The sequence below is a fragment of the Coloeus monedula genome (assembly GCF_965178545.1).
Source record: "Coloeus monedula genome assembly, chromosome: 5".
Lineage (NCBI taxonomy): Eukaryota > Metazoa > Chordata > Aves > Passeriformes > Corvidae > Coloeus > Coloeus monedula.
Genome location: NC_138785.1, coordinates 42757033 through 42784624, shown reverse-complemented (window position 1 = coordinate 42784624; position 27592 = coordinate 42757033). Strand labels below are relative to the sequence as shown.

General features: G+C 37.0%; 1 protein-coding gene across 1 annotated transcript; it reads left to right on the top strand.

The window, feature by feature from the left end:
• Positions 1-4122: 4122 nt before the first annotated feature.
• CFAP97 (cilia and flagella associated protein 97) lies at positions 4123-27570 on the top strand (the record flags this gene model as incomplete). Its single annotated transcript, XM_082281880.1, has 5 exons — positions 4123-5011; positions 5100-5171; positions 13861-14123; positions 22831-22981; positions 23670-27570. 5 exons carry the CDS (start codon positions 4123-4125, stop codon positions 23795-23797), a joined length of 1503 nt encoding a protein of 500 aa, XP_082138006.1. The 3' UTR covers positions 23798-27570.
• Positions 27571-27592: the final 22 nt, after the last annotated feature.

Below are 27592 nucleotides of genomic sequence, written 5' to 3'. Positions count from 1 at the left end.
GGTGGTGCTGTAGTTGGCAGGTTTGCAGCTGGCAGGGGAAAAACATTCAATATGCTTAGTGTGATTAGGGTCTTGATCTGTTTTTTGACATGGAGGAGGATGTCAAAATGCTGCTTTTTCTTTGGGTAGTGCAGCAGCAGGCAGTGGTTGACTTGTGCAGGAGCTGAGTGGTCTTTGTTCTTGCAGTGTCCAGCTGGGGAGAACGTGGATGTGGTCTCGGTAGGTAGTCGGATGCTCAGTGTGTTGACCCCCTGACAAGAAAGCATGGGCCTCTAAAGCCCTGAGAGCCAGACTGCATGTTCTCCTTGGCTGCTTGGCCACTGCTTTCTGATCTTAAATGGGTCGAGCTTGAGGGGATTAAAAAAGCGGTATAAGCTAGTTCTTCCTAAACTAGGAAGAACTGCAGCAAGGAAGAGAAAAAGACAAAAGGGTGTGCTTGGCTGGGGTAATGAGTGATTGTTACGGTTGCAAGAAAAATGGGGTGAGAGGTAGAGAATTACATGGGGAGAAGAAATATTACAGTAAAAAAAGATCTGGCAAATAATTAATGGCCAGCCTGCTCTTTGGAGTTGATCATGTTTGTGTTAGAGAGTATCATGGCAGAAAGCCACAAAAAGCATGTGGTTTTTTTGGTAAATAAGTACAGTGGTCACTAGAATTAGCAGCCAATGCCAAGTATTTGACTGTAATGACAATTTCTTTGGGGATTTCAAAATATCAATTGTTGATTCTATATTTTAAAAACTGGCAACATAGCAGAACTCTGTATTTCTCCTCGAAGTAAAATTACACTCTGTGTTGTATATAAATGGGTGTGAAACTGTACACAGAGCCAATTTATTGATTTAGGCATGGATTATCAGCAAAATTGCTTCTTCTGTATTGCATCATCTTGGCAAATTCCAGCTCTGTTGCAGACACTCTAGATGCAGAAGTGCAATAGGATCCAAGAATACTCTCTCTTTGTTTATTTCCTCTTGTTTGTTTTTAATGGAAATGACAGAATTAATTAATCTTTAGTTTGTGAATGATTGAGTGTCAGTGAGAGACATGGCATGTCTGTTTCCCATTAAGATGAAAGCTAAAGTTGTTAGGGACTTGTACTAGAGGAATGGAATATGTATTTGGCAATGGAATGACTGCTGCTCCTTGGGCAGGGTCAGACTGCTAAATGATCTCTTCTGTACTGGTGGTTGCTGTCTGCAAAGCAGTTATGCCTCAGTCTTCGTAGAAAACAGCCCACTGGCAGGTGAGCTATTCCTGAATCATGTAGAGTGAGAAGATGCTCTTTGGCTGGCATTAACGGTGGAAAGGAATGTACAAGCTTCTTGCTGTCTTTTATCACCTTTTGCCACCTCTACACTGCCCTTTCGTCTTGAGTTAAATCCCATCATCGCTTCAGAGACTGTGTTCAGAAAAGTCATCTGAGAAGTCATGGTGTAATTACACATTATAGCCGATGAGATACTGTTAGTTCACTCTCCTTTGCAGGCATAGCATTACATAAACTATAAATACATGGGTTCGATTACACTCAACAAAACTTTATATTTTAAGCTCTACTAAAGTTTTCAGCTATATTAAGCTGTACTAGTTTCTCTGTGTCCACCTGCAAACCTTTTTGCCCTAGCCCCTTACGCTCTTACGTATACAACAGTGCTAACAGTATTTCAGATTTGTGTTTGAGACAAGCGAAATACACCACATGCCTACTTTTACCAATCAGTCATAATATTTTCAGCTACGAGCTGGAGAGATGCTAGTTCCTTAAGTAATAAAAGTCTCTCATCATGGAGAAGAAAGGGTTTTCATTTTTACACTGTACTTCCTATATTAATTTTATTCATAGAAATGGCTTTGTTCAAGTTGTATTTGCTAAATAAATAATTAATGATCTGTAGTTTATAGGTTTTGTTCCCTTCTGGTTTAGACTACATGAGGTAGAAAATTAAATGTAAAAAATGTGTTACTCTTCTGATTGTTTTTTATTTTTCTACTGTGCATGTTTTTATTTATTAAAATGTATTATCCTTTTAGGAAGCTGCTCTAGAAAAACTTTCAGGAATTCACATGATAGTTGCACACTGCAGGCTGTGCAAGCTGCCTGAAGCCAAGTATCACAAGAAGTGACATGAAGGGTGAAATCAACAGCCCAGCTGAAGTGCATCTGCACCAATGCATGTAGTATGGGTAAAAACCAGGAGGAGCCAGAAGCCATGGTGCTGCAGGAAAACCATGATGTAGCCACCATCACGGAAATGTGGTGGGATGATAGTCATGGCTGGAGTCCTGCAATGGATGGTTATAAGCTCCTCAGGAGGGATATGCAAGGAGGGAGAGGTGGTGGGGTGGCCCATTAGGGAGTGTTTCAACTGTGTAGAGCTCAAGGATGGCAATGATAAGGTTGAGTACCTGTGAGTGAGAATCAGGGACATGGCCAACGAGGCAGTTGTCCTGAGGGGTGTCTGTTACAGGCCACCGTGCCAGGATGAAGAGGCACATGAAGTTGAAGATCTGTAAGAAGCAGGGTGGTTTCACAATGGCTAGCACCTGTTCTTGTGGGAGACTTTAACTTGCTGGATGTCTGCATTCCCAAAAGTGTTTTACTCCTTTGTTTTGTTGCTCTTTGAAGGGCTAGGTGCTTTAGAGAGTTATCTTTGTGATCCTGAAAATTGATCTCTGTTTCTGTTGCTTAATAGTGTTTTCAGCTTTATAGAACATCTAACCATACGAAGTCTCTTTTCAGTTCTTTGGCTTTGTGATTCTTAAAACCATAGGAAGTTCCAGACTTTCTGGTTTTATGTTGTGATTTAAGAAGCATATTTTCAATTACTCTAAACCAGTATTATTTGAGAAGTGGCAAAATATCTGAGTGACCTTTAAAAATTCTGTATTTTGAAGTAATTTTTAGCTAGAACCTTTTCTGGAAATTCCTTTTTTCCACCTTTGTTTGCCATGGCAACAAACTGTATGTGGTTTAAGGGAGACCATCCATCTATACAAGGTTTTCCAGCCTTGTATAGTTGCTTCCAGTCTCTTCATGTTTGGTTTCCTTGGGTCTAAAGAATGTTACATATTTATTGATTGTAGCTTTCTAAATTTGTGTAAAATCTGTTGTAAAGAGTAGGAGAAAAGTGCCTCTGGCTAGATGGGACAGGTAGTCTTTGATACTGGCTAATTTTGTTTGGTCGTGGGGTGTTTGAATTTTTTATTTTAACTCTGTATAAATACTACAAATGAGTGGAAACTTTTGTATCCTCCTGCCACATGCATAAGATCGAACACCATAGAATTCTGTAAGAAGTATGACACAATAGGAGCAGATTTGTAGAACATAATGGTTTGCACTGAGGTCCTGATATCCACAATATTATTTATTAGGGCTAGCCATGATCTGGTTCCATGGACTGAATGGTGACTGCTGGTTTAAATGCACTGGTTTCATGCTTGGATCAGACTTTTTAAAGTCTAGGTTCATCTGAAAGAATTAAGTTTCCTTACTGTACTGTGGAGTGCGAGCTACAGAGGACTGTCATGAAAAGCAGGCTCCTTATCCAAACTAAAACATGAACACTGACACTGACCCTACATCTGTCACAATTTAACCTATAGAGTCATGGATCTTTCGATGTAAATTGAAATTTCTTCTCTTCTTAAGTGCTGAAAGTCTGCAGTGTGTATGGCTGTGTCAGCCAAGATGGTGACCACTGTATACAAACAAGGTTTTCAATACAGAATTCCAACTAATGATAGCTCATAAGTGGCTCTAGCTTAAAATGGTTCTAGCTTAAAGGGACAAAATAAGACACTTTAATTGCTTGTTTGTAATAGCTTAGATTTTTTAGCCACTAACAGTGTTTGACAAATTTGCTTAGAAGTAGTAGTTTTGAAATTGTGATGGGTTGGCTTACAGTAAAGCTTTCCAGTCTAACATATAAGCTGTGTGCAATAAGGTGGCACTACATTTTTTTACCGAGCTCACTATGGAATTGTTTCTATCAACTTCATGTAATTAATTGCAGAATTATAAATTACTAGAGCTAAAAGAGTGAAGAGCAGAACTCTTACACTAAAAGTATATTTGGACATGTTTTTAACACAAATCTTTGGAAATGTTTTCTGATGCTTGTAGGTGGCACTTCATATTTCATTATGGACCATTTTGAAGACATATCAGATGGTGAAGTGGATCATGCCTTCTTTGACAGTGACTTTGAGGAAGAGAAAAAGAAAGCTGAAGAAAATGGTGAATATATAGAGAAAGAAAGTACAAAGGCAGCTCTTACAGACACTGATTTGGTTTCTCATTCAAAGGATGAAGAGTGTTGTGAGGAAGAAAGTGAAGAAAAGCAGATAGATTTGCAAAAGGATCAGTCCCTAGAAAACAGCAAAGATTCTGTTGAAAATACTTCATCTTTGACAGTTTCTTCAGTTGCAGAGAATGCAAGTACCTCTGGAGCAGCACCTGCGGCAAATAGAGGAACACAGGAGAATGTTCCTGCTGGAATTCCTAAAATAGTTAAAGAAGGTGAAGAAGATTACTATACAGATGAAGAAGATAGTAGTGATGATGGCAAAAAACAGAAGGTTAGACCAAAGTCAGCTAAGCAACCAAACAACATGAAAAAGGCTAGCAAAAAATATACTATCAGCTCCTCCTCTTCTTCTTCCTCCTCTTCCTCATCCTCCTCCTCATCCTCAAGCTCAGATACAGATTGTTCTGATACAGATTCTGATAGCTGTTTATCAGATTCGCCTCATCTGTCCCCAAAGAGGAATGCTTGTAGAAATGCTCTTCTGTCTCCAAAACAAAAATTCAAGTCAGCAATGAAATTAGCGGAAGGAAAACCAAAGCTTGGTGATGACTTGGAGGAGTCTGAAGACACAGTGACTGACGTGACACCTCTATCAACTCCAGACATCAGTCCTATCCAGTCTTTTGAATTTGTAGCATCAAATGATAAGAAGCTAAAAGTAAAGAGGCAGGAAAATGTGAACCAAGAATTATATGGTAATTTTCAGAATTTAAGTATAACACAAAATATGCAAAACCTATGGGGCTGGGAAATTCAATCTTATATCTGTATTTTTTTCATTAGATTCTGAGTTTGATCGCAGATATAGTCGAAAAGTCTTGCATGATGCCATGGACCTGAATCAGCTTCTGAAAGGTGATTTTTAAATTTTCTTTTTACAAAATACAACATCTGCATGTTGTTGAGAACAACTGTGTTCAAATAGAGGAGAATGAATACACAGATGGAGTGAATCTAAAAAGATTTGATATATTAACAAATTTAATAATAAAGCTGCACAGGCATTTTAAGGTTTACTGGACTATGGCACAGTTTAATATCTAAATTAAAGCATCAACCTTTCTGTAGAAGGGCTGGATTATCAAAACAAAGACAGTCCAAAATTTTGTTGCATGGTAAATGGTATTCATATACTTAAACTTCTAGTACCTTTTCGATAATTAAACAGAAGTATTTGAAATCCTTTTCTGAACTAGGTGTCTGCCTTCTAAAATACCATAGGTTGAGTAATGGTATTTTAAAAAGAAAAATAGCAGATAATCTTTACTAAAACTTGAGTGGTTGCTTCTGGGTAATGGACTTAAAAAAAATCTAATAATGAAGCCTAAGAAAATTTGGAGTCTCTTTCCCTGCATTCATTGCAAACCTTCATTATATGGGGTGAGAATGCCCTGGATGATCTCGTGCATATTTTAAGGTCTACATGGTGCTTTTGCATTTGTTTTCATGGCCCAGAGTTTTTGGCACTAAAATCTGTGGAAGAAAAAAGGCTTGACTGAAGAAATCTGATGATCTCAGGTGAGGAAAGCCTCTTGCAGTTTAAGTCTGGTACATTCCAAGCCAGGTTTGCTGTGTTGAAGTAAGCCTGGTATGACTAAAACTGCATGTATTGTGTTTCTTCACTTTGCACCTTGCCAGACTGAGTTTCTAGTGAATAAGGATTTAAAATGTATTGTATACATGGTTTAACTTGCCTATAACTAAAAAATGAGGATTTTATTTGTATGGAAATTCTTTGAGGTTAAGAAAAACAACAGTAGCCATCAAGAAAGGTAGTGCTGGTTCTCACCTCTGACAGTCCTTGTGCTTCAGCCATTCTTTCATACTAGAAACAATTCCAACCAGTTGTCAAAACATGATGTCAGAAGAGTTGTTGGTAGGCAATTGAAATTATGATGTCCTATGTCTTTATTTGGTCCCTGTTAGCAAGAAGCTATTTAGTAACCAGTGATTACCAATGGATTCATCTCATCCCTAAAACAAATGGGTATTATAGCTGAGAGCAGGTATTCTCAGAGATGAATCTCTGCTGGGGAGAGGAACTTTTTTCTCAAAACTGAAAACCAATTTTAAATAACAATAATAAAGATAAAGTAATGAGAAGTAGAATTCATATAGTCTAGCAGCTAATGTTCCTGATTAATGTGTACATTACTCCCAAGTGCCTCTCTAAATCGGCAAGCACAACTCAGCTTAATTAGTTTGGGCATTTTGAAGTTTAAATAGGGCAGAATTATTAATGGTGGAAAGTAACTAGTCTGGGAAGATAGGAGCTAATCTTATTCTGAGTTATGGCTTACAAATTTTTTTGTACACATTAGGGAGAAAAAGTTGCAAATAATTTTCCCACACCCCCCAGTCTCCATTAAATGTTCATCAGAACTGCGTAGGCATAAACATTGCTTCAAGTGAGAGTACTGCAAGCCCAGAATGCATGAAAAAAATACTTAAATAATCATGATTTGGTTTTAAAGTATAATATTCTCCCAGTACTTTATACTGATGAAGCATTTTATTTAAGTTTTTTTTCAAATATGCTTGTAATATAGCTGGACCTAAGCATTTACAGCAGTTATACAAGTTTAACTTCCCAAGGTCCCCAGACACTTGCAGAATTTCCATGTGATCTGTTACTGTGTTGTTTCTACGGGGCACACAGTAATTAATTTTGTATGATTGTTCACATTACCAGTGCATACATTTGGGAAGACTGGAATCTCTTGTATTAAAAAAAGAATTGCAAAAACAAAGAAAAAAATTTGGACTAGCACAAGAGTCTGGTTATTAGGCAGCAAGGTGGTTTGTGTATCTTAAAGCAGAATTAATTTAAAGCATTTAGAAACTGTTGCAGTTAAATTTAAAAGTAACTGAAAAAATTTTTCCTTTATATGTCCTTCACCTATTTGTGTTCATATTGAAAACTGTTCATTTGTAAGCATTTAAAAAACTGTATGTGGACAAAAATTTATCATGCCTTTACAACTCCTAAAGCTATGCTTGTTCTTGATAAAAGCCAAATTTTCCATTATGCATTTCTTAGTAAACCAAAATGTTGCAAATAGCATAATTCTAGTTGGAAATCTTATAGTCTCCCTGCTGTATATAGCACTTTGATTGTTTTTAGATAGGTATGGCTGATAGCAGGTGTGATTATAAATTTTCAGGTAGAGATACAATTTTTCAGTTGTTTCATGATGTTATATAGATCTTTGTATGTAATTATTTTGTGATTCGATGATGTTTGCACTTTGCTATAAACCTTAAAGATAGTTCAGAAAATTAATAACTGAAAGCAATATTCTAAACCGATAATAATAAAAAATGTCAGTTATTTCCTCTGCTGTACTCTTGAGTTATCTGAACACAAAAAGAGAATTAAGTATGGCAATGCAAAGAAATAGATTGTAAAAGATTGTTTTTGAAGGTAATTTCATAAATCACCATGTTAGAAAACTGGGAATAAAATAAATTGGAAAGTCTTCTGATGCTAATTTTCCTTGATCCTATGTCACGATTATTATGCAGATAAAGAGATGGGTTAAGTATATGAGTGTGACTAAGCACTCATCCGTCTCAACCCATTCATTATGCTACAGACTTGCTCTCTGTCTTTAGACAAATCTCTTGCTTCCTAGTAGTTCAGAACAGAGTTTTCTGCTAAAATTTCTCTATATCTCTTTATCCAATTGTTTGGTATCAATACAATGGGATAGCACAAGGTGTATACAGTGCTAAAGAATTTAGTATTTTGTTTTCTTCTCTGTAAAATGGGGTTGATACCTGCTTATTTTACAGAAGTGTCTGTGAGAATTAGTCTGTAAATCCATGGTGTTAGCTATTATTAACTTGAGGAGGTGGTGTGATGGGGTAAGTAGGGCAATTGGCCACAGACTGAAGACCAGTTCTATCCTTGAAGCGCTCACTGACCTCTGTGCTGATAAGGCTCTTCTATGCCTTAGATTTTTAAAATAGTCAGAGCTCCCTCTGTGAAAAGCGCTGTAATATAAATATCATTATTATGAAAGTAAAAGCTCTGTGTTTCTGAATAAAATCTATTGTAGAAAATTAAATAGCAGCTTCAACTGAACATGTAGCAATCACTTCAACTTTTTTTTTCTCATATAATTTGTCACTCAGGAAATAGAACAAGTTTTTGATAACTGAAACTTTGTTCTCTTTAGGGATATGTTATCCGTGTGCTCATTCGTGCTGAACTAGTGTATTTGTAGAAAAGCAGCTAAGCAGTATCTAAAGTTAAAGTAGACTTTACAGTATATACATACCCAAACTGTACAGTTGAATTAAGCATATATAGCTTTCCTGCAGAATTCCATTTAGTGTGTATGTTCAGAGTTTGAACTAATTTTCAATGTGTATGTGTATTCACATGCTTGGTTTTCACAGGTCTAGAAACCTATGTTGAGGTAGAAAAGCAATTACTATCTTATTCTTATATTTAGAGTTTGAAAACATACTGAAAATCTTTGAAATTATGGAGAATCCAGACTTTCCCAACATCTATGAGCTAATGTGTTACTATGGGGAAAAGAAGTCCAGTGCCTGTAAGATACCTGTTGTCTTTCTAATGATATCAAGAGATAACTAGCAGCATGTTTAAATAGGGAAAATTTTTACCTGAAGAGGACATTCTCCTTCTCCTAAACCCACCAAATCATGAATTCTCCAAAATCACTTTTAAAGAGCTCTGTGGCCTGCAATAATGGATGTTCTAGGAAGTATTTGTTTAGGGATACCACAGGGAAATAGTTTCACTCTTAAACTACTATATATTGATGAAGAACTGTGGTTTATTTAATCCTTTTGTGTTTTTCAAGTGTGATATGCATGTGGTAGTGTAGCAGTATAAAACAAAGTATCAGTCAAGTGTAAGCAACTTATATTGGGATTGCAGAAGATACACTGAAACATGCATGATTTTAATTTTAGCCTTAATGCCATTAGGACAGCTGTATTGTCCTCTCCTAGTGCATTTGACGTGCTAATTATAAATTGTATTTTATATAAGGTTTGGCCTTTCTCATTCTGCAAGGTTATTTCAATGCTTAGAAATTAAAAGCAATAAACAGCTTGTTTATGGCTTAAAAAAAAGGTCAGGTATCTCTCCATGGAAACCAGCTTTCATAGAAATCCTGTGAATACCAGGGAATTTTCTTTTCCTACTTACCAGTAAATGACAACTAGACTGCGCACTGTGCAAGTCGTTACGCAAATGCTGCTCCTTATTTATCATCTCCCCCAAATTATATTTATGGTCTGACTGACAATGGAAGTAACTAGGGGTTTAGTTAAATTACTTATTACCCACTGATAGAGTATGAACATGATAGATAAATCATATTTCATTGTTCTAAGACTTACAAACTTTTAGCACCTTAAACCATAACCTGTAGTGTTATCTCATGTTGTCATGGCCACTGCAAAAATAGTCATGTACACCACTCAGATGCTTAGGCTTTGTGATTAAAGGGTAGTGTGGATGCATTGTTGAATAAATCACTGAAATAGGTATGAAACTCAAACACCTGAGTTATATAACATGAACTGTACTACCAGTATTTAATAGCATTTGGAATCTTACTTTGGTTTTGCTTATTGATGGTGAATTTTCCCTGGTTTTGTGGGCATGTGCGGACCTCACTTAGACATGTGCTGTCTTTGCCATGAAAGCATGTTGCCAGTGAGTGGTGGCATCCATTCAGTGCATATTGGACATACATTCCTGCTGTGGATTACCTGTGGATTTTCTGTCATAGCAAGTATGTGGAGAATAGGAATATGGTGCTGTATAAATGGTGCTTTGCAGAGGCAGGTTGGACAGATTTTCAGCCAGGTAACTGGAAGCAGTGGTAACTGTTACTGCTGATTTAAAGTCAGGGGTCAGAAGTGTCTTTCTGAACCAAGGAAAGAATGTCACCTCTGCTTCAGGAAGACCTGAAGAAGTTTTTCCCCACTGCTTTCTAGATTGCTTCTGTGTTTTATTTGAGCATCATTTAAGGAGTGGTGATTTCTTCTGCTTGTTTTGTTGGGAACAATCATGCTGTAATATCAGTGATGCTCTTTCAGTAAAATGATGCAGTATGCATTCTGTTGTCTCTTTTTCCTACAAAACTTTAGACTCTCTTGTTACACAGTTCCTATGGAAATCAGTGTTGCATTTATGTGTTTTAAAAAAGATTATCTATGGATAGAGTCCATTAAGTTATGGTTTGCTTTGTTGTGGTGTTTGCAGCTTAAATTCTTCCTTAACATAGATCTTAACTAAGTAAAACACAACTCCAGTAATTTAGCAGCTTGAAGAACAGCAAACCATGTACTTTTACTGTGTTACCTGATCCAATGCTTTGGTGTATTGCAGCAAAGAGCTAGTTGTGAAATTTCAAATGTGGTTCTTGGGTCATATAGAAGGCTAATAATAAAAAGATCATTTGAGGAACTAGAGAGTTTTGGATTGATATTTTCATTCCATCCCCTTGTAAAAACACTTGCTACTCCATGTGTTGCATTAGATCTGAACTTCTGGTGCAATATTAATGAGTCTTCTGTAACTCAGCCATCTGTCAATAGATTACTTACTGGGTTTTGGCAGTTCTCCGCTAAGGCTTCACTGAGTAACTTCACAACAGAACCTTTGTGGTGTTCTTAATTCTTTCACTGTATTAATATATTTCTCTTGAGTTGTGATAAATTCAATATTATGACTGTTAGCAAGCTCTCAACCTCAAAAGTTGCCAGAAAGCTGTTGGGACTAGTAAAGTCAGTTTCTACATTAAGAATAAATAAATAATGATGAGGTTAAGAATGAACAACATACTGAAGAAAGTGGGCTGGAGTCTCCTTTTGCCTGGCACAAGGGGGAAGGGCTATCTTTGTGGTGAGCTTGATAAAAGGTGTGGATGAGGCACTGTAGAAGTGATACATATTCAAAGAAAAAAGACAAGAGGCTAAGGAAAAGAAGAAAGAAGAGATGAATGAAAAAAGTCTGTGTGTTGAGCGGGGATGTGACTGAAGAAGCTGGAAGATGAGAGTAAAGTTAGTAAAATTTTGCCCTTGCATATATAAGTAGTAGTATCCAGTAAGAGCAGTGCATGGATATGTACATAGATATGTATTTACCCTAATTGCCTGAGAGCTTCTGGTAAAATAGGGGATGTTTAATGCTGCAGAAGTTACATACCACTATCCCCAGGAGACCTGAGTGACAAAGGAACGCAGTGCTTGTTGAGCCCTGTGTGTAGCAATTGCTTCAGGGTTCCGTGAATCCTTGTTTCTAGTAGCATTTACTGACCAGCTTTGGGGTGAAAGGGAAAGGCCTTTGTTCCACGTCATTGCTCTGGTTTTATTTTTTCATCACACCTAAAAGCAGTTCACCAGAAAAGCGAGCAAGTCAGAAAATAGGTAGGAAGTAATTACCTTGAAGCATTTTTAATATCTTTACTGGCTGTAGTTCATAGTTACATCAAAAGTGTATACAGTCTCTTCCAAAGTATAGCCTGCTGTCTTATAGTGAATTAAAAGTCATTGACCAGTGAAAGCATGAAACCTGTATTTCTGATTGAAAAAGTCTTTATCTAGAATGCTATTGCTTTAAATTGATTTTGACTGGTTGACACCTTCCACAGAAGCAAAAGAATTGTTGGGAATTTGCACTGACAGTCATTCAGAAATTTAAATGTCTCTTGTAATAGACTTCATCACCAATAGCATTGATGCCACAAGGCTAGGTCAAGACTTCAGTTCAATGACTGTTCTTTGTCACAATCTGACTTCCACTTTTGCATATGATGTGCAGTCCACTTTAACCCATGAGACGCTATGGATATAAGGCAAAAGGTAAAATTATCTTTCATAGCTCCGTAATAATACAACTATCAATTATGTAACATGATATCATCTTCAGATAGTTGTTCAATTTACTTTCTTCTAGCTGTGTTCTGCAGTGCTGCTTTTGCTTGTTCCCATAAAGACATTTTGAAATATTTTCTACTGAGATGTATGCTGCAGCTTGATGTTGGCATGTGAATTCTCTGTCTTTAGTTATTTTCTTTGCATTTCTTTTTGTTCCTTGTAGGCTTATCCAGATGAGTCTCATTCCAGGTTTGTCTCCTCCAATGGTATTGATGACTGTACTAGTTTTACCTTGAGAATAACTTACTAAACTGTAGAGGTGTTTTTCAAGACATTTATATTGTATTAATCTGTTGTTTGGCACACTTGATCTGTGCTACTTTGCATTGTGTCTTGGTTTTAAGGTGATTTGCATCTTCTCTTGATAAATGAAAGCAGAATTTGCTAATGTGGGTGACCTCACAGAGCTACCATGGGGTAGTTCTTGCCTATATTGGCTAGCATGCTGATAGTGCAAGTTTACTCATTTTCAGATGGATGTTGAAATTCATGAAGTGTTTGGGTTTTGCATTTTGAATACTGTTCTTAAATTTCTCAAAGACAGTAGCAATATTTACTTGCATCAATTCTGAAATAAACTCAGTTGAGATACTGCAATAAAGATTTCATTTTGTTTTGAAGTAAGAAAATGCTCTTCATTCTTTGAGGTTTTTTTCACTGTTAGGCTGCCAGGCTGCCTCAGACATCTCTTGCAAACAGATTGCTAATGTGGAAGTGTTTGCTGAGGAAATATTACTGCATGCCTGGGGTTTGTTTTTTTTTCTTTCTGCTTTGGATGCTTGTTTTGCTTGTGTGGGACTTCAGGGATAAGAGTGAGGGGTGTCTTCTGAAGGCACTGTGATTATTAGAGGAGTGTGGGGAATGGCATGAGTAAGGTTTTTTTGTCTGTGTCTCAGCTCCAAAAATGGGTTTAATCTGACCTGGTACTGCCATTCCTGTACCATAGATAATGCAATGGTTTGATGGGGTAACACCATGACAGCAAAACTTTTAAAGTAGTTGCCAGAAGACCTGCTGCAGAGCTTTAGAAAGTGGAGGCTTAGAAATGAATCAACAGCAAAGCTCCAGTGGAACTGTAATAAATATAGCTGGCTCTGGCTAAGAGTGAAGTTTCCAGTTATCTTGCAATTGTGCATGTTAAGTTGCTGTGTATTTTTAAGTGTGCATTCTTTGTCTTGAAACCTTATATCACGATTTGATTGTTGTTTGCTTACTGTTTTAAATTTCCATGCCCCAGTAATTTCTGTTATATGTGCTCACTCATTTCTCTCCATCCATTAAATTAAATTTTCATCATTCCCTTTGCATTTTCTGCAGCAACATGATGTAGGATTGCTTTAGGAGTTAAGTATCAACAAAATCACTTCAGGAAGTGCACTTTGTGTCTCTGAGTCAGGCTTCCGCAGAGTCAGTTTTCCGTGTGAAACGTTGTTTCTATTCTGCCTCTCAGCTGAGACTGGTACTTTAGATTAACGTGGGAGCAAAGTTTAAATCTTTTTCTATGTGCAAACATCTAATACTAGTAATGGTTTAGTTCTTGGTTCTAATTTATGTTTAGTCCTGGGTTCCTGAAGCTGTGTTTTCCAATCTGCTTATTGCACTTCTTGCTGTTTTAAAGCTTTCTTACAGTTGGATAAAAAAGAACAAAAACTAACCATCGATCATCCATCCAAAGTAATAAGGAAAAATTACTCTTTCACAAATGAAGAAGTAAGACAGATTGATCGGGAAAACCAAAGATTGCTAAAAGAACTGTCCAAACAGTCTGCAAGGCCAAGGAGAAGTAGCACGATGAAGAAGGCATCTGTACCACAGCCTAGGTTGTACCACACTGCCCTCAACAGGCAAAAAGAGCAGCAAAGAATTGAAAGAGAAAACCTGGTAAGTTTTGAGTTTGGATGTGGATCAGCAAATTGAGAAGGACTATCTCTTGTCAGATGAGCTGTTGCTAAATACTTGGAAAGTTGATGAGGCAGCACATGAACCTTTACTGCAGTAAGTCTTCAATGAATTTCCATTACTATGGTGTTGACATAATTGTTCATATTGGGTGAGTTTCTTGGTTTTTTGGGAGGGTGGTGGGAGTAATGATGCTTTTTTTTTTCATATGGAAATAGGTTTTAGTTTATATGCATTTGCTTTACTTTGGTATTGTTTAATTTAAGAGGAACAACCCTTGCTGTTAACACACTCAAAACACTGGATAGCAGTCTGACTGTTCATTCTGCTTCATGCATCATGACTACTGGTCTCTCAAAAACAGGCTTGCATAAAATAAAACAATCAATATGATAGCATCAAACCCATTATATTTGAAATACAGAGGATACAAAGTTAAAGTCAGTTTTGGGTTTTGCCTCATAGCTATCTCTCGTTGAATATTTGTAGTGCTCTGATTGCCACAGTGTAATGGCAATTACAGTAGCTTACTTTATTGGAAAACAAAAATTCAGACTCATTTGTAGGGATATTGGCAGAGTTCTCAAATAATAGAAGTAGCACTGGTTTGAATAAGATACTTTTAGTAATTGAATTGTAATACATAATGTAATGACATTTTCGTATCTCCTATGTATTTATCAGTGTGTTTGAAAAAGAGATAAAATTATAGTTCAAATAATTGGAAAATGTGTACTGGAAGTAATTTATTACTTTTTACCTTCTGTGTAAGTATAAAGGTTGCAATTTCCTTTTCTATACACATAGAAAGAGGTACAGATTCAACATGGAGAAAGTCTGATTGCCCTGTTTGGAAAAGTCTGTTAGGTTTGCATTCTTGCAGCTTTCAGACATTTGGATTGTTAAAACTTTTCAAATTAGGAAACTTTCTCCCTGGCTCCACTAGACTGCAGTTCACATTATACTTTACAGTCTGAAAGAATTAAGCACAAGATTTTGTATAGATATGCTATACTTGTCATTGGCTGGGGAAGAAATGTTTTTAGGCTTTGGTGTGTTTAGGTTGGTAGGAGGGTGTTGGTGGTGTTTATTTCAGATGTTGAAAACAGGTCTTGCTCTACCACATGAACCTTGTTAATAAGAATATATTCTTAGGCAAGGGGGAGGAGGTGCTGTGCCACAGTGACTTAGGATGTAACAGTAATATGCTGTACTGCATAACAACTGATGATTGCAGTAAATGAATGTATAGGATGTTTTAAAATGGATTTCTGTTTACTCAAAGCCACAACCCTGTTCTCTTATGATATATTGCAGTGAGACTGTCTTGCCTTTGCAACTTTTGGATCAAAAATGCAGCAGACCTAAACCCATAGAGTCATTTCACATATTGCTGCTTTAGTACATGTTAGAGATTAATGGTGGCTGCATGTAGTCCAAGAGATAGTATTGTTCATTTACTTACTCATTTATAGTTTAGTTGTCGTCAGCAATGTGGGTGGACATGTTTGGTGTGAGAGTTTATGTTAGGACATCGTGCTAGTTTAGACTATGAAAGCATTTGGTTTATTCTTTTTTCCAAACTCAGGATGATGTATTTTTGATCAGTGATTCATCAGTGCAACTCTTCCGTTTTGTTTAACTTTGCTATCATTTTTTAGCAATTTTGTTTGCATTTTTATTCTGTTTGAAGTGTATGTATACCTAGAGCATCACAGTTTCAACTTTGATTTTTGTAGCACTACCTTTTGAGATTACAGGTGTGACATACTTTTCTCTGAGACTGTAAATGGAAGAGCAGCCCTACCCTGCTCATTGATGATGATTTTTGCTTTATATTGATAAAAGTATGCGCTTTATGAACCTGTTTTCTTCTGGTCAGCAGCTTTCCTCACCTTCATAAATTTGAAGAGGCAGAATTGGTGGAATTCCATGGAACTTTCTTATCATCTTTCTTCTTTTACTTCTTGGAAGTCTTTTTTATACAAGGCCTGAGGGTACTGCATACAGAATATGGTATTTGATACACCTTTGTGAAATGCTTGTTGGAGAAGGACGCAGAGTTTTGTGAACAATTCAAGAATAGAAATCTACAACTGTAGTCTCTGCGGGGAGTTAAAGAATTTTGATGCAGAGATTTTTTTTTTTTTTTTTTGCTGGTGTTGGCACAGCTTTTATAATTTCTTGTCCTGAGGTTAAGAACTTGTCTAGGGAAGATGTTCACCTGTTACACCAGAACATTCTTGGAGTAATGCCTGTACTTACTGTTATCAGAAACTTTGATTTCTCTTGCAGGCATTTAGCATCAGAGATGATGCAGGAAAGTAAGTAAAATTTTAGGAAATTAGAGAGGAATCTTAAGTGGTTTGGTGCTCCCTAGCTTTGTGAAAGGGTGCAAGGAGGTACAGGAAATACATGTCATTCCCACAGATTCTGTTAGGAAGAGCAATGACAGAATAAAAAGATGCATTGCTCTGAAGAACAGTAGTTTTAAAGTACTGATTAGCAATTTATGGAAAAAGCACAATTAGCAGAACAGATGACTGCTAAAATTAATGCCAGAATTTTGTACTTGCTGCTTTTGACTGTGCTTTCATAAATGGAACCTACTTTTGGTTGCTTTTCAGAGCTAGCAAGATCAGAGTGTGTCTCTTGCCAATAGAGGATGCTGTTGATTCAGAAAACATTCTACTTTAGTGCTGGAACATAATTTTAATCCCTCTTCTTCAGTGGAAAGGAGCTTAAGTGTGACTGATGTGTTACTTTGTTCCCATGTCTGCATATATGTGTCTATCTCTATTGATACAGTAATCATTTTTGGCAGTGTAAATAAGATACTGAATTCCATAGGCTGTATGCCGTTGGAACTTTTAATGGTTTATTGTGTAATGCAAAAATCTGTACCGGCATATACAGGTAAGTGTTTGGGGTCCTTGAAATACAGATTTGCAGCCATCACATCATTCTTCAGTCATTTCATCAGAACTTAGAATTACTTAGAAGTAATTCATATCTCTGTGTTGTTTTCTGGTGGTTTTTTTCATCATTTTCACTAATTGTGACTATGATTTAGGAGTTGGATGACCTCAGTGAGCTAACCTGCTGTGTTCAGTCAAATTTCTAGTGAACAGTGACTTTTTGAGTTCACACTGGAAGATCTCAGCAGCTCTGGTAGGGGCAGTTCTCAAACCTTAGCTCAGGAGGGATAAGGGTGTTCCTTTTTCGTGAATATTTGGTCTTTCCATGCATCCCTGCACATTCTTCCTACCTCATGCTGTTATGGCTCACTGCACATAAGACTCCATGTTCTTCATTCCCTCACCTCTTATTCCCACAAAATGTACCCCAAGGCCAAATAGATCCAACTCTGATCCCAGTTCCAGTATAGTGACCCTTCCACACAAATTTAAAAAAAAAAAAAATACCACTTACTGTGTTTCTCTGCAAGGGCTTTCTCTTTTCACTTACTTGGTTTCCTGAGTCCTCTGTGCTGCAGATTCATTATTGCTTCTGGCCATCACTTGCTGCAGTCAGTGGCCTATCCCAGCAAAAGGATTCTTCAGGGAGACTTTCCCTTCTCTTGCAGTTGGAGCTGGCTTTGTCCTGCTGGAAATCCTAAATCTCCTTTAGAAATGCATTTATTATACTGCCATAAATGAATGTGTATTCATTTGTCTCCATTTGATTTAATGGTGCAGATGTGCTGTCATAGTTGGGTGGGGAGTAAAGGCCAAGGGAGGGAAAGTTGTTTTGGCCATCCCCTTACCTGGCTGACACCATGTACAAAGAATACTTTCAATCCTGTGCTGCACCGTTCCTGTCCTGTCAACTGTGTCGTGCTGCAACAAGGAAAATAACTTCTAAGCATGGAAAGAAGTAGAAGGAGCACCACTGGTTCATCAGGGTTGCACCTGAGCACATTGTCCTTTCCTCCCTAAAAGTATTCCATGCTGCTTTTTCTCTGCATTCCCTTTGTCCTGTCCCCAAGGACTAGCCCTAGAGTTAGAGAGCATCACCAGGCCTTGGATGCTGCACACTTACATGGTTATAGAAAGAATACCAAGTCTGTTCAGTCTCACTGATCTCAGTCTGGAGGAGTGTGCTGGTTTGGACAAATTTGGAAATATATCCTCTGAGAGAAGACAGGTTACAACCATCCCTCCCCCACCAGGTTTGGGAAAAAATAAATTTTCTTCGAAGGAAAGTGAAAGAGATAAAAACTATTTATTTAACAACACACAGGAAAAGGATAATAATGCTAAATAATAAAACCCCTTGATCTGCTGAGAGAAACCTGGGAAAATTTCAGAGTCCTTCCGCAGATCTCTCTCCCCATCCTTGGAGCTGGGACAGGGTGGTGGGCCCACCTCCAGGGCCAAGGCCTCAGTGGAAAGTCCTCCCAATGTATTCTGATGTTGAAACCATCCAGCAGAGAAGGGAAAAGTCGGAGTCCCAGGAAAACAAACTTCAACTCTCCAGAGGAAAAGGAGATGGAAAAACTGGCTGAAAGCTGGCTGGAAAAAAACAAGCCAGGTGCTTCCTCCTGCTCCCGCCACTGCTGTTAGAAGCAAGAGGTGTCTCTGTGTATATCTGTGTGTCCTTGAAACACTGCTTTGAAAGTTCTCTGGACTTTTTTCCTCTCCCCCCTCTCAGGCTCAGTTTAAAGGCACAGAAAAGGCAAAAAATTAATTTCTGGGCATAGAACAGCAATATGGGATACAACATCATAAAGTCACCCCAAGACAAGGAGAAAGCTGTAGAGAATGCAGTTGTGAAAGAGAATGTAGTTTCCTTTGTGGTCTTAGGAACTCAGAAGTACTCATGTTGCATTGATGGCTCCTCAGAAACCCAAGCACACAGAGTTTTATACGATACTTTCACTTTCTGAATTCAAAGGTGGTGTATGCCAAGCCTAAAGACAAAATGTTGGTAGTTCCTGAGACTACAAAATGCAGTGCCCAAAAAAGGTTTCCACAGCCTTGTCAATGGGAAGCTGTCAGGATGTGGGATTGGCACACAGATGTACATGGCTAAAATACACTACAGTACAGTACGAATACAGTGGGATTCTGTGATGATAGTATTTAGGCTATGGGCTCTTTGTGGTCAGATTTTTATGGTCTTCAAATTCCTGACCCAGACTTGAGATTACAGTAGCATTGTTATGGTAATTATAATAAAGACTGACTACTTGGCATGTTCAAGGAAAGTTTTGAATGCTTTGCAAACTGCTTAATTTTGTGGTATATTTTTTTCTGTACACTTAGCCTACTTTCCTTGTGGTGTTGTCAGCCACACATAAACTTGATAGCTGTTCAGTTAAGAAGACTTTTCTGTAAATTGAAGACCTTTAAGAGTTTTCTGATGGTTAGAGTTTGTCAGGTTAGAGCTAGTTAATGCAACTGGAAATTAAAGAAAATCACAAATACTTGTATTGATAAGAACAGAAAGGTGTCCTTGAATGCAGTTATCTGTTTCCCCCTCCCCCCAGACTTTGCAAAGGGACAGTGACATTACTCTAGCATCAGTGACATTAGAGGAGGTGTAATATAAATAAATTTGAACAGCTGTCAAGGCACACTAGTCAGCTGGTTAGGATTCACAGGAGGTGAAACTGAAGCCTTCATGCTTTTAAAAAGCAAAGTAAACCAAGAAAAAGTAAAATTTTTAACCTTCTCTCTGAACTCAGTTTAAGAGTGCTACATTTTCAGTAGCTTTTTTTTTCCTTTTTCTGACAGAGCACTTCAGATTTACCTTCATTGTTCTCCTGATGTATTCAAAATTGAATTAGCAGATTTTCTTTTCGCCCATTGTATGGCAGCAGTTTTTTTAATTGTGTTGGGTTTCTTTGTTCTCAAGTTGTTGGCATTTCTGACATTTCCTTCTGTCATTGACAATATGTATTTTAGTATCTTTATAGATACTAATCTATGTCCAGATGCCTAGATTTATAAAGGATTATCCCATTCCTAGAAGGTAATAATGCAGGAACACCTTCTGTGACTTTTCTTTTTTTAATATTCTACTTTTACTGTAAATTCAGTATTAAAGTAAAAGAAGATGGGTAAAATATAAGCCAGGGAAGTATTTTGCCAGGATGAGAGGTCTTCAATGATGTGATACTATATATATATTTTGAGCTTGAATCAAGAGCTCTGAGGACCTACAATGCAACTTAGAGCAACTAATAACATTCCTGCCATTAGTGTCTATTACTAATTTTTTTTATTCCTTAAAATTTGACTGGGAACATATATTTGGTTCTAAACACCTGAGTTATGTTCTGTGATCTGATTCTTTGATTGTTGAGATCAGTAATGAAATTTCTATTTACTTCAGTGATGCAGGATTAAGGCTCCAGAGATTTGGTGCTTTGGAAGAACAAGGAAAGTGTCAGCTGTCTTCAGTCCATTTCTCAAAAAGAGAACATAAAGAATTAGTAGATTTCTACATATGACTGAAAAACAGCATTTTCTCAAGATGTTTATACTATTGTACCAGGTAGTTCCTCAGTTAAGGACCTCAAGTATGTAGGGTTGGTAATAAAAACATAAGAGTCAGATTAGTTCTGGGTTACAGATTTAGTCGGTCAGGACTGCCGTTTCACTGTGTCAATGCGTTCATTTCTGTATGCAGCAGGCTGTTCTCCAAACAAAATTCTCTGAACAAATTTCACTTCTGAATATAGCATGGAAGTTTACATGCCCTTGGGACAATCCACAGCAGAGGGCAAGGGAACCACAGGAGCTTTTTTTCACATTCTCTAGCAAAGCTTTCCTTCAGACACTGCTGCACCACAGAATCTATATCTGCTTCTTCTGTAGCTTTTTTTTTTCATCAGTGGGGACTTGATACTTTTCAAAATACAGGCATAAAAGCAAAAGCAGACAATTCTATTTACACTAGAATGAAGTGGTCATATATGTATGTATGTATGTATGTATGTATAAAAAGCCAGTATGTTCAGAATCAAGCTTGAAATTACTGCAGTGTTAAAGTATGCAAATTCTGTGAGGCTGTTACAATTGAGTGCAGATTTGAAACATGCTTGTCTGTCATAGGAAAGTCACTTCTACAATTTACCTGATCTATTTGTGATGGGACAATGTACTGAGAGCTTCCATTTTTAATACTGAAGGTAAAATAAGTGATTTCTGCAAGTCTAAACATACATAGTTGCATGAGGAGATGTGGATGAAGTTGTGAGAAAAATGTTGGATATAACATTTAGGGACAAGTCTACCATTTCATGTTCTGTAACTGGCTTTAGTGAAGAGCTATTTCTAGCTGAAGTCCTTCCGTTGACTTTTGCTTACTTAGGTATTCCTGCTTGACGATGAACTGGCTGGCTCTTGATGCAAGCGCTTGTGACATGTTGTGTCTGAGCCAAAGTCACTTGTCCTTTCTCTCTTGTGCACTCTGTGCAGCTTTTCAGTGCTCATGCATAAACTACTAAGAGCTTGGAGATTCCTGTTACAGTTAGACAATGGCAACTGACATCCTGTGAATACTGTGTTTCCTAAGTCACTTCTTGTAAATTTTTTTATTCTTACTAAAAAAAAAAAAAACCAACCAAAAAAAAAAAAACAAACCAGTACAGATTGGGTGCACAGTTTAATGGTGATACACCTTCTGACTTCCACCATACAAGTATGCATCTAGACAATGTATCTTATTAAGAGAGTTATCTTTAGTGCTTTGGAGACTTATTGTAAGCACAGTTTGCATTGTCTCTTGTTGATAAGGATGCATGTCAGAACCCAGACCAGCAATGGTTGTGTCATTGCCTAATGTTTGTAAGCCATCAAATGAATTGAAATTAGTTAGTAGAGGAAATATATAGATCTATGCGAGGCAACCACTAAAGGTGAAATATATTAAAAATGTGAAGTTGTTAATTGGAAATTGCATGTAGCTGGGTATTTCCCAATTTGTCCTCCTACCAGGTTCTTTTTTTAGATTATTGAAATGTCTTAAACCAGTAAATTCTGTTTCAAGTAGAAATAATTATGCAGATTAGGAAACTGTATTTTAAGAATACTGTGTAAGTAGTTATTTCAATATACAACTTGCCACATGATTTCCAGGGCTAATTTCAACAAGAGGAAATCATGTCTTTATCAATAATTTCAAAGAGAATCTCTTAAAATTAGATTATGGATAAAATGAACTCTTGTAGATGTTCGTGCTTTCCTTTTGAAGTTAGTTTCGCAGAATTGGGGTCAGTAATCCTCTCTGGGCTTCATATAGGGCAATATAAAATGGTCTGTTTGCAAAGCAAAGATTAAAAAAAAAACCCCAAACGTCTCATTCTTCTGGAAATTTAGAAGGGAGGACTAACCAAAGGTAGGATTAGAATAGTGGAACCCAATTCTTCACGAGCTTTGGTGATAGTCACCAAATAGATGTATTGTTTCAAATCCCCATAAAGTACAGAGAACTGTGAGGTACTAAACATGTACTCAGCGCAGAACTGATAATGTGCAAGGGATAGTTACAATTTGTGTCAATAACATTGAGAAAAGAACTGAATATATGACCATATGACCAGTGGAGGAGTTCCTGTTGTGCACTGCTCAAAATTTCTGGGTTTTTTGCAGTTCAAATAAAAATAAATTTATGACTGCTTGTTTTGCAGCATCTTGTTTATTCTTTGTCTTTCTTGATGACATTTTTCTTCAATATTAAGGCGTTCCTGAAAAGATTGGAAGCGGTGAAACCAACAGCTGGTCTGAGGCGTTCTGAACAACTGAGGGACTATCACCGCCAGATGAGCTACCTGAGTTCTTCATCTTCTGTAAGAAGGAGTAGATCTCCTTTCAGCCAGCTTAGTCCTCCAAGTAAGTACTTTGAAGTTGCAGATTATTGCATTTCTTTGCATATATTTATCTTTTTACAATTTAGAATGGTGAAGCACTTACTGTTAAGAATAGCAAATATGTTCTTTTCTCTTCATCTCTAGGTTGATCGTTTATCAAACGAAAGTCATCAAAATAATTTTTCCAATCACACCAAAAGTGATTACTATATGCATTGTTTTGTTGCCATCCTAAATTTTCAATAAATTATCCTGTCAATCATCTTTTCCAAGAAGAAAAAATCCCTGTAATAAAGTGTTTCTCATTTTGCCAGTACCGTTTATTGAAAGAAGAAAGGGGGAAAAACAAACCTTACCAAAAACCCCAAAATAACACCAATGAATGTTCAAATTCTCATTCAGAAAATTCGGATCTACTGATAATAGCCTTGTTTTTCTCAGAAATTCTGTGTGAGAGATTTGGACATAGACAATGTGTCTCTATAGAGCCATATGTGTCAGGGTAAAGAACCACAAGCTTGAATTTTTTTTCCTGATCATTTATGAACAACTCATAATCCACTATTTTGGGGTTGTATTCAATTTACTGTGATTTGTTTTGGGGTTTTGTTGAGAGCTATGGTAATGAGTGTTGCAGTGCTAACACAGCATGAAGTTTTCTGTTGTGCTAAGCATAAGCATTCTCCCTTTGTATGTTTGTGTGTTAACAGGAGGACCTTCAAGACCATCCACTGTACAAAGTACACTGAACCAGAGGAACGAAAAGCCCATGCCTGATTCAGCCAGTGGGGCATTACAGAGACCTAAACCCACTAATGTTCGTGCTGCTTGGTTATAAGTGTGTTCTTTGCCTTGCATACTGAGATGATACTAAAACTTCTATTTTTAGTGCTTTTGTAAATTCTGTGTGCAAAAATATTTTCTGCATTGTTCAGTGATTGAAATGCATTGCATTTAGAGTTACTGTTTATAAAATGGTTTTAAAATGGTATAAAAAACTTCTGTCACTGTTTTTCATGACAGGAAGAACTTAAGAAAGAGAAGGCAGTATTTAAATGGACAAGTTAAATAGAAATTTAACTATTATTTTAGTCTCAGATCATAAGTGGAATTTGTATCCATACCATGGAAGGAAAGAATTGCTGCGCTACAGGTGCAAGATGTAAATAAAATTTTTAAAATATTAATAGGACTTTAAAATAATGCATTAAACTTATAAACATAGGCTTAATTCCTGGTTTGACCTTGCTTTACATCCTGGCTTTATGAAAGCCTTCTGAATTTTGTGGGTCATGTTCTTGTGACTGAAAGAATCTTTAACAGCAATGTGAAGAGATGAAAAGCAGGTTGTGTATCCTGCATGGTGAGCTAGAATACTGAGGCTGCAGAAGATGATGTTTTGCCACTGTTAAACGTTTAGCACCTGGAGTGTGTTTTGTATGCAAGGCTGTGTCTCTTCCAGATCAAAAGGATTTTGGAAGTTGTATTGGGATCTTTGCATAGGAAAGAAGCATCTGATATTATCTGAACAGTAAAGACTGAAATAAACAGCAGTTTCAGATTCAGGATAAACAAGAGTAAGTTCTAGTTACTTCTCAAACTAGAGAATAATATTAAGCAAGTGAAATACTTCATGGCCCTATTTTTGCAGATGTCTGTTCTCAGGGGGGAGATGTAAACTTGAGGTGCAGGAAACATCTTGAACGTTTGATTTTGAGTGACTACTAACCAGGATTTAGGGGGAAAAAAAGACAATAGAAAACAAAGTCTTGTTACTTTTCTTGACCTGTTTTTAAGTGTCATGTTCATATCTAATATTTGTAGTAATGTCAGATAAGCTCCAATATCAACATCCATTTACAAGAGGAGTAAAATTTAATGGCATTGGTAATCACAATAGTAGGTGGTGTGGTTTATTTCTATACATAAAGGCAAACTTTCAGTGAGCTTGTTTTGTAGGCCTGTAGCCTTATAAAGAGCATAAATTGTGACGCCACTATCTGTGGATATTGCTGAAACTTTGCTTGCTTCCCTAGCTTCTTCCCAGGAGAGATACAGGAAATCTCTGTATTATGGATAAAGAAAAAAACTGTATTTGGTAATGCTGGGTCTTTGACATGAAAAGTGTATTATTCTCTGCTAGTGCTTGCATGAGGGCTTAGGCTTTCAGGTATTCTGCATTGTAACACACTTTTTACTCGGTCCTTGTGATAGTTTGGCAGAGCTTCTTCACTTGGTGACATGCCGATCAAATTTAGCTGTTTGACAAAACTTGGAACTTTTAACTTTAAGCAGCATTGTGGCAAACAGATTTGTATTGCGATTGTTATTCATGGTTAGGAACTGTTAATGATTTCTTTGTATAGTGCTGCTGTATTTATTTTCTATTGTGCTAATTAAAATTATTCTCTATTTAAAGATTTTTGTCCTTGAATGTGAATATCAAAATAACAGTTTAAGTATTTCTGAATGTTCATATGATAGGTTTTTTTCTGTGAAGAAGTTCACAACTTTTAATTGCTTCATCTTATTTAACTTTGGTATGAAAGAGTGTCAATTTTGTATGTCACTTGTAAATCATAAGAAATAAAATATTTAACATGAATTGTCATTGCAGTGGCTTCTTTCAGATTTTTATAATTAGTATTAAGGTGCAAAGAAGGTTGAATAGCTTGGTACATAGAAAAAATGCAGGTTTTCTGTTGTTCAAATGTTAGATGTAAGGGAATAATGGTTTTGTCACTGGCTTTAGTTTACCTGTGACCAATTCTTGCAAAGGTACAGAAGAAATAGTATTAATTGACAGTGACAATGGGAGTTCAAGTAGCAACTATAGACCGTCTGTAAAGCCTTCTAATTTCCAACCTTTCAGAACTGATTGCTGCATTTTAGGTTACATATTCAGCAAGTGTTACACTGAGTGACACAGACTCAGGGCCGAGCTGCTTTCAGAAGAATGGTTAATTCATAGACAGTTTTGAATTCTGACCACAGGTATCTTTATGGAGAGCACTGCCTGGAATCTCCCATACTGTGTGCATTGGCATTTAAGCAGAAATGAGCCATTTCCCTGTGTTTTCTGTATGCTTTATTTCATGTACTTTCTCTTAGCCCAGTGGCATTTTCCTGCATTGATACCACTCACCCTCCTTTTTAATAGTCTTTAGTCCCTCTACTTTCTTCTCTGAAATGTAACTTCTTTCATTTACACTTACTTGAAGTTTCTTTGCTTCCTCTTAATTACCTTATTCATTCATATGTACATTTTCCCCAAGGTTTTATACCTCTGCCTATTACAGTCTGTCTCTTTGTAGCCAACTTATATCTTCTCTAGCACATGCAAATGCCACTTGCAGCCTTATCAGTGAGCTAGATTAGAAATGGATAGTTGGATTGTGTTAGCAAGCTTCTCATAAGGAACCTTTAGGAATGTGCAGAGGAAGAAGAAAAAGAAGAGAAGGAGCAGAAACTGGCAGAGTTTTTAAGGAAAACTAAAGCACTTTGAAAACCAGTAAAAATATTTTCTTCATAAACTTAACAGTTTGATAGATTGCAATGCTGGTTATTTACTATGGAAAAGAAGACAGACCTGGTATCTAGAAAAGCAAGTATTTAAGAGAGCAACCATGAAAAAGGGAGATGTAACAATGAGGCCAAGTTTTTGTCCTGGGACAAAAAAAAAAAAAAAAAAATCTATATTTGGTTAATTTAAAAAGAGCCTGTCATTTTTTGGACCAATATTTCCCAAAAGCTTCTGTTCTTCAAGTGGATAGATGTTGCTTCCATACACTGGTTAGTGGCTGGTACCTGCCTTCAGGAAGAAAAAAGAGCTGCTGGTCTGAATCTGTGGCAGACAAACAGAGCATATCATGCCAAGTGACAGTGAGCTAGGACTACCTGCATCAGACAAATGCTTCAAATATAGGAAAAGGATAACTGGAAGCCATACATATGAAGTAGTAAAAGATGAAGGTGAAATAAAAGTTTATTTGATTACTTGCTTAGTCTTATCCTTTTGCCCAGGTAAGTTGTGGACACCCCAGCCCTGAAGTGTCCCAGGCTAGGAACTGGGTCTAGCAGACAGTGTCCCTGCCCATGGCACAGGGGTTGGATCTAGATGGACTCTAAAGTCTCTTCCAACCCAAACTATGCTCTGATTCTACATTTTTTTTCCTAGGTGGGTACAGACCAAATGCCTGTCTATATGTAGTCTAACTGAACAACTGAAATGGCCACAACTCACTTTCCCTCCTTTGCCTAATCAGCCAGCCTGTTCCTTCCATGCATTCACAACCCTGCAGCATCTGAAGTTCAAAAAGTGTATTAAGCATGGACTGATCTCACTGGTAAATAATAGTGCAATGTGTTCATAATGGTTGAAAGTGTAGTTATTTTAATAACTTGAGTATTCAGTTCTAGAATACTATTTCAAGTAAAATAAGCAATAATGACTTCTTTATTCACTGAGGACGTGCTTCAACGTTAAGGGTAATATTAACAAATTATACAAGCAGCTAAGACTATGTGGAAGCCTATCTCTAAGATAGCTGGCTGCAATACCCTTAAACTGAATGCACTTGGTTTTGCATTTGTAGAATTATCAATAACCACTTCACCTACCTAAAGCTCTGCT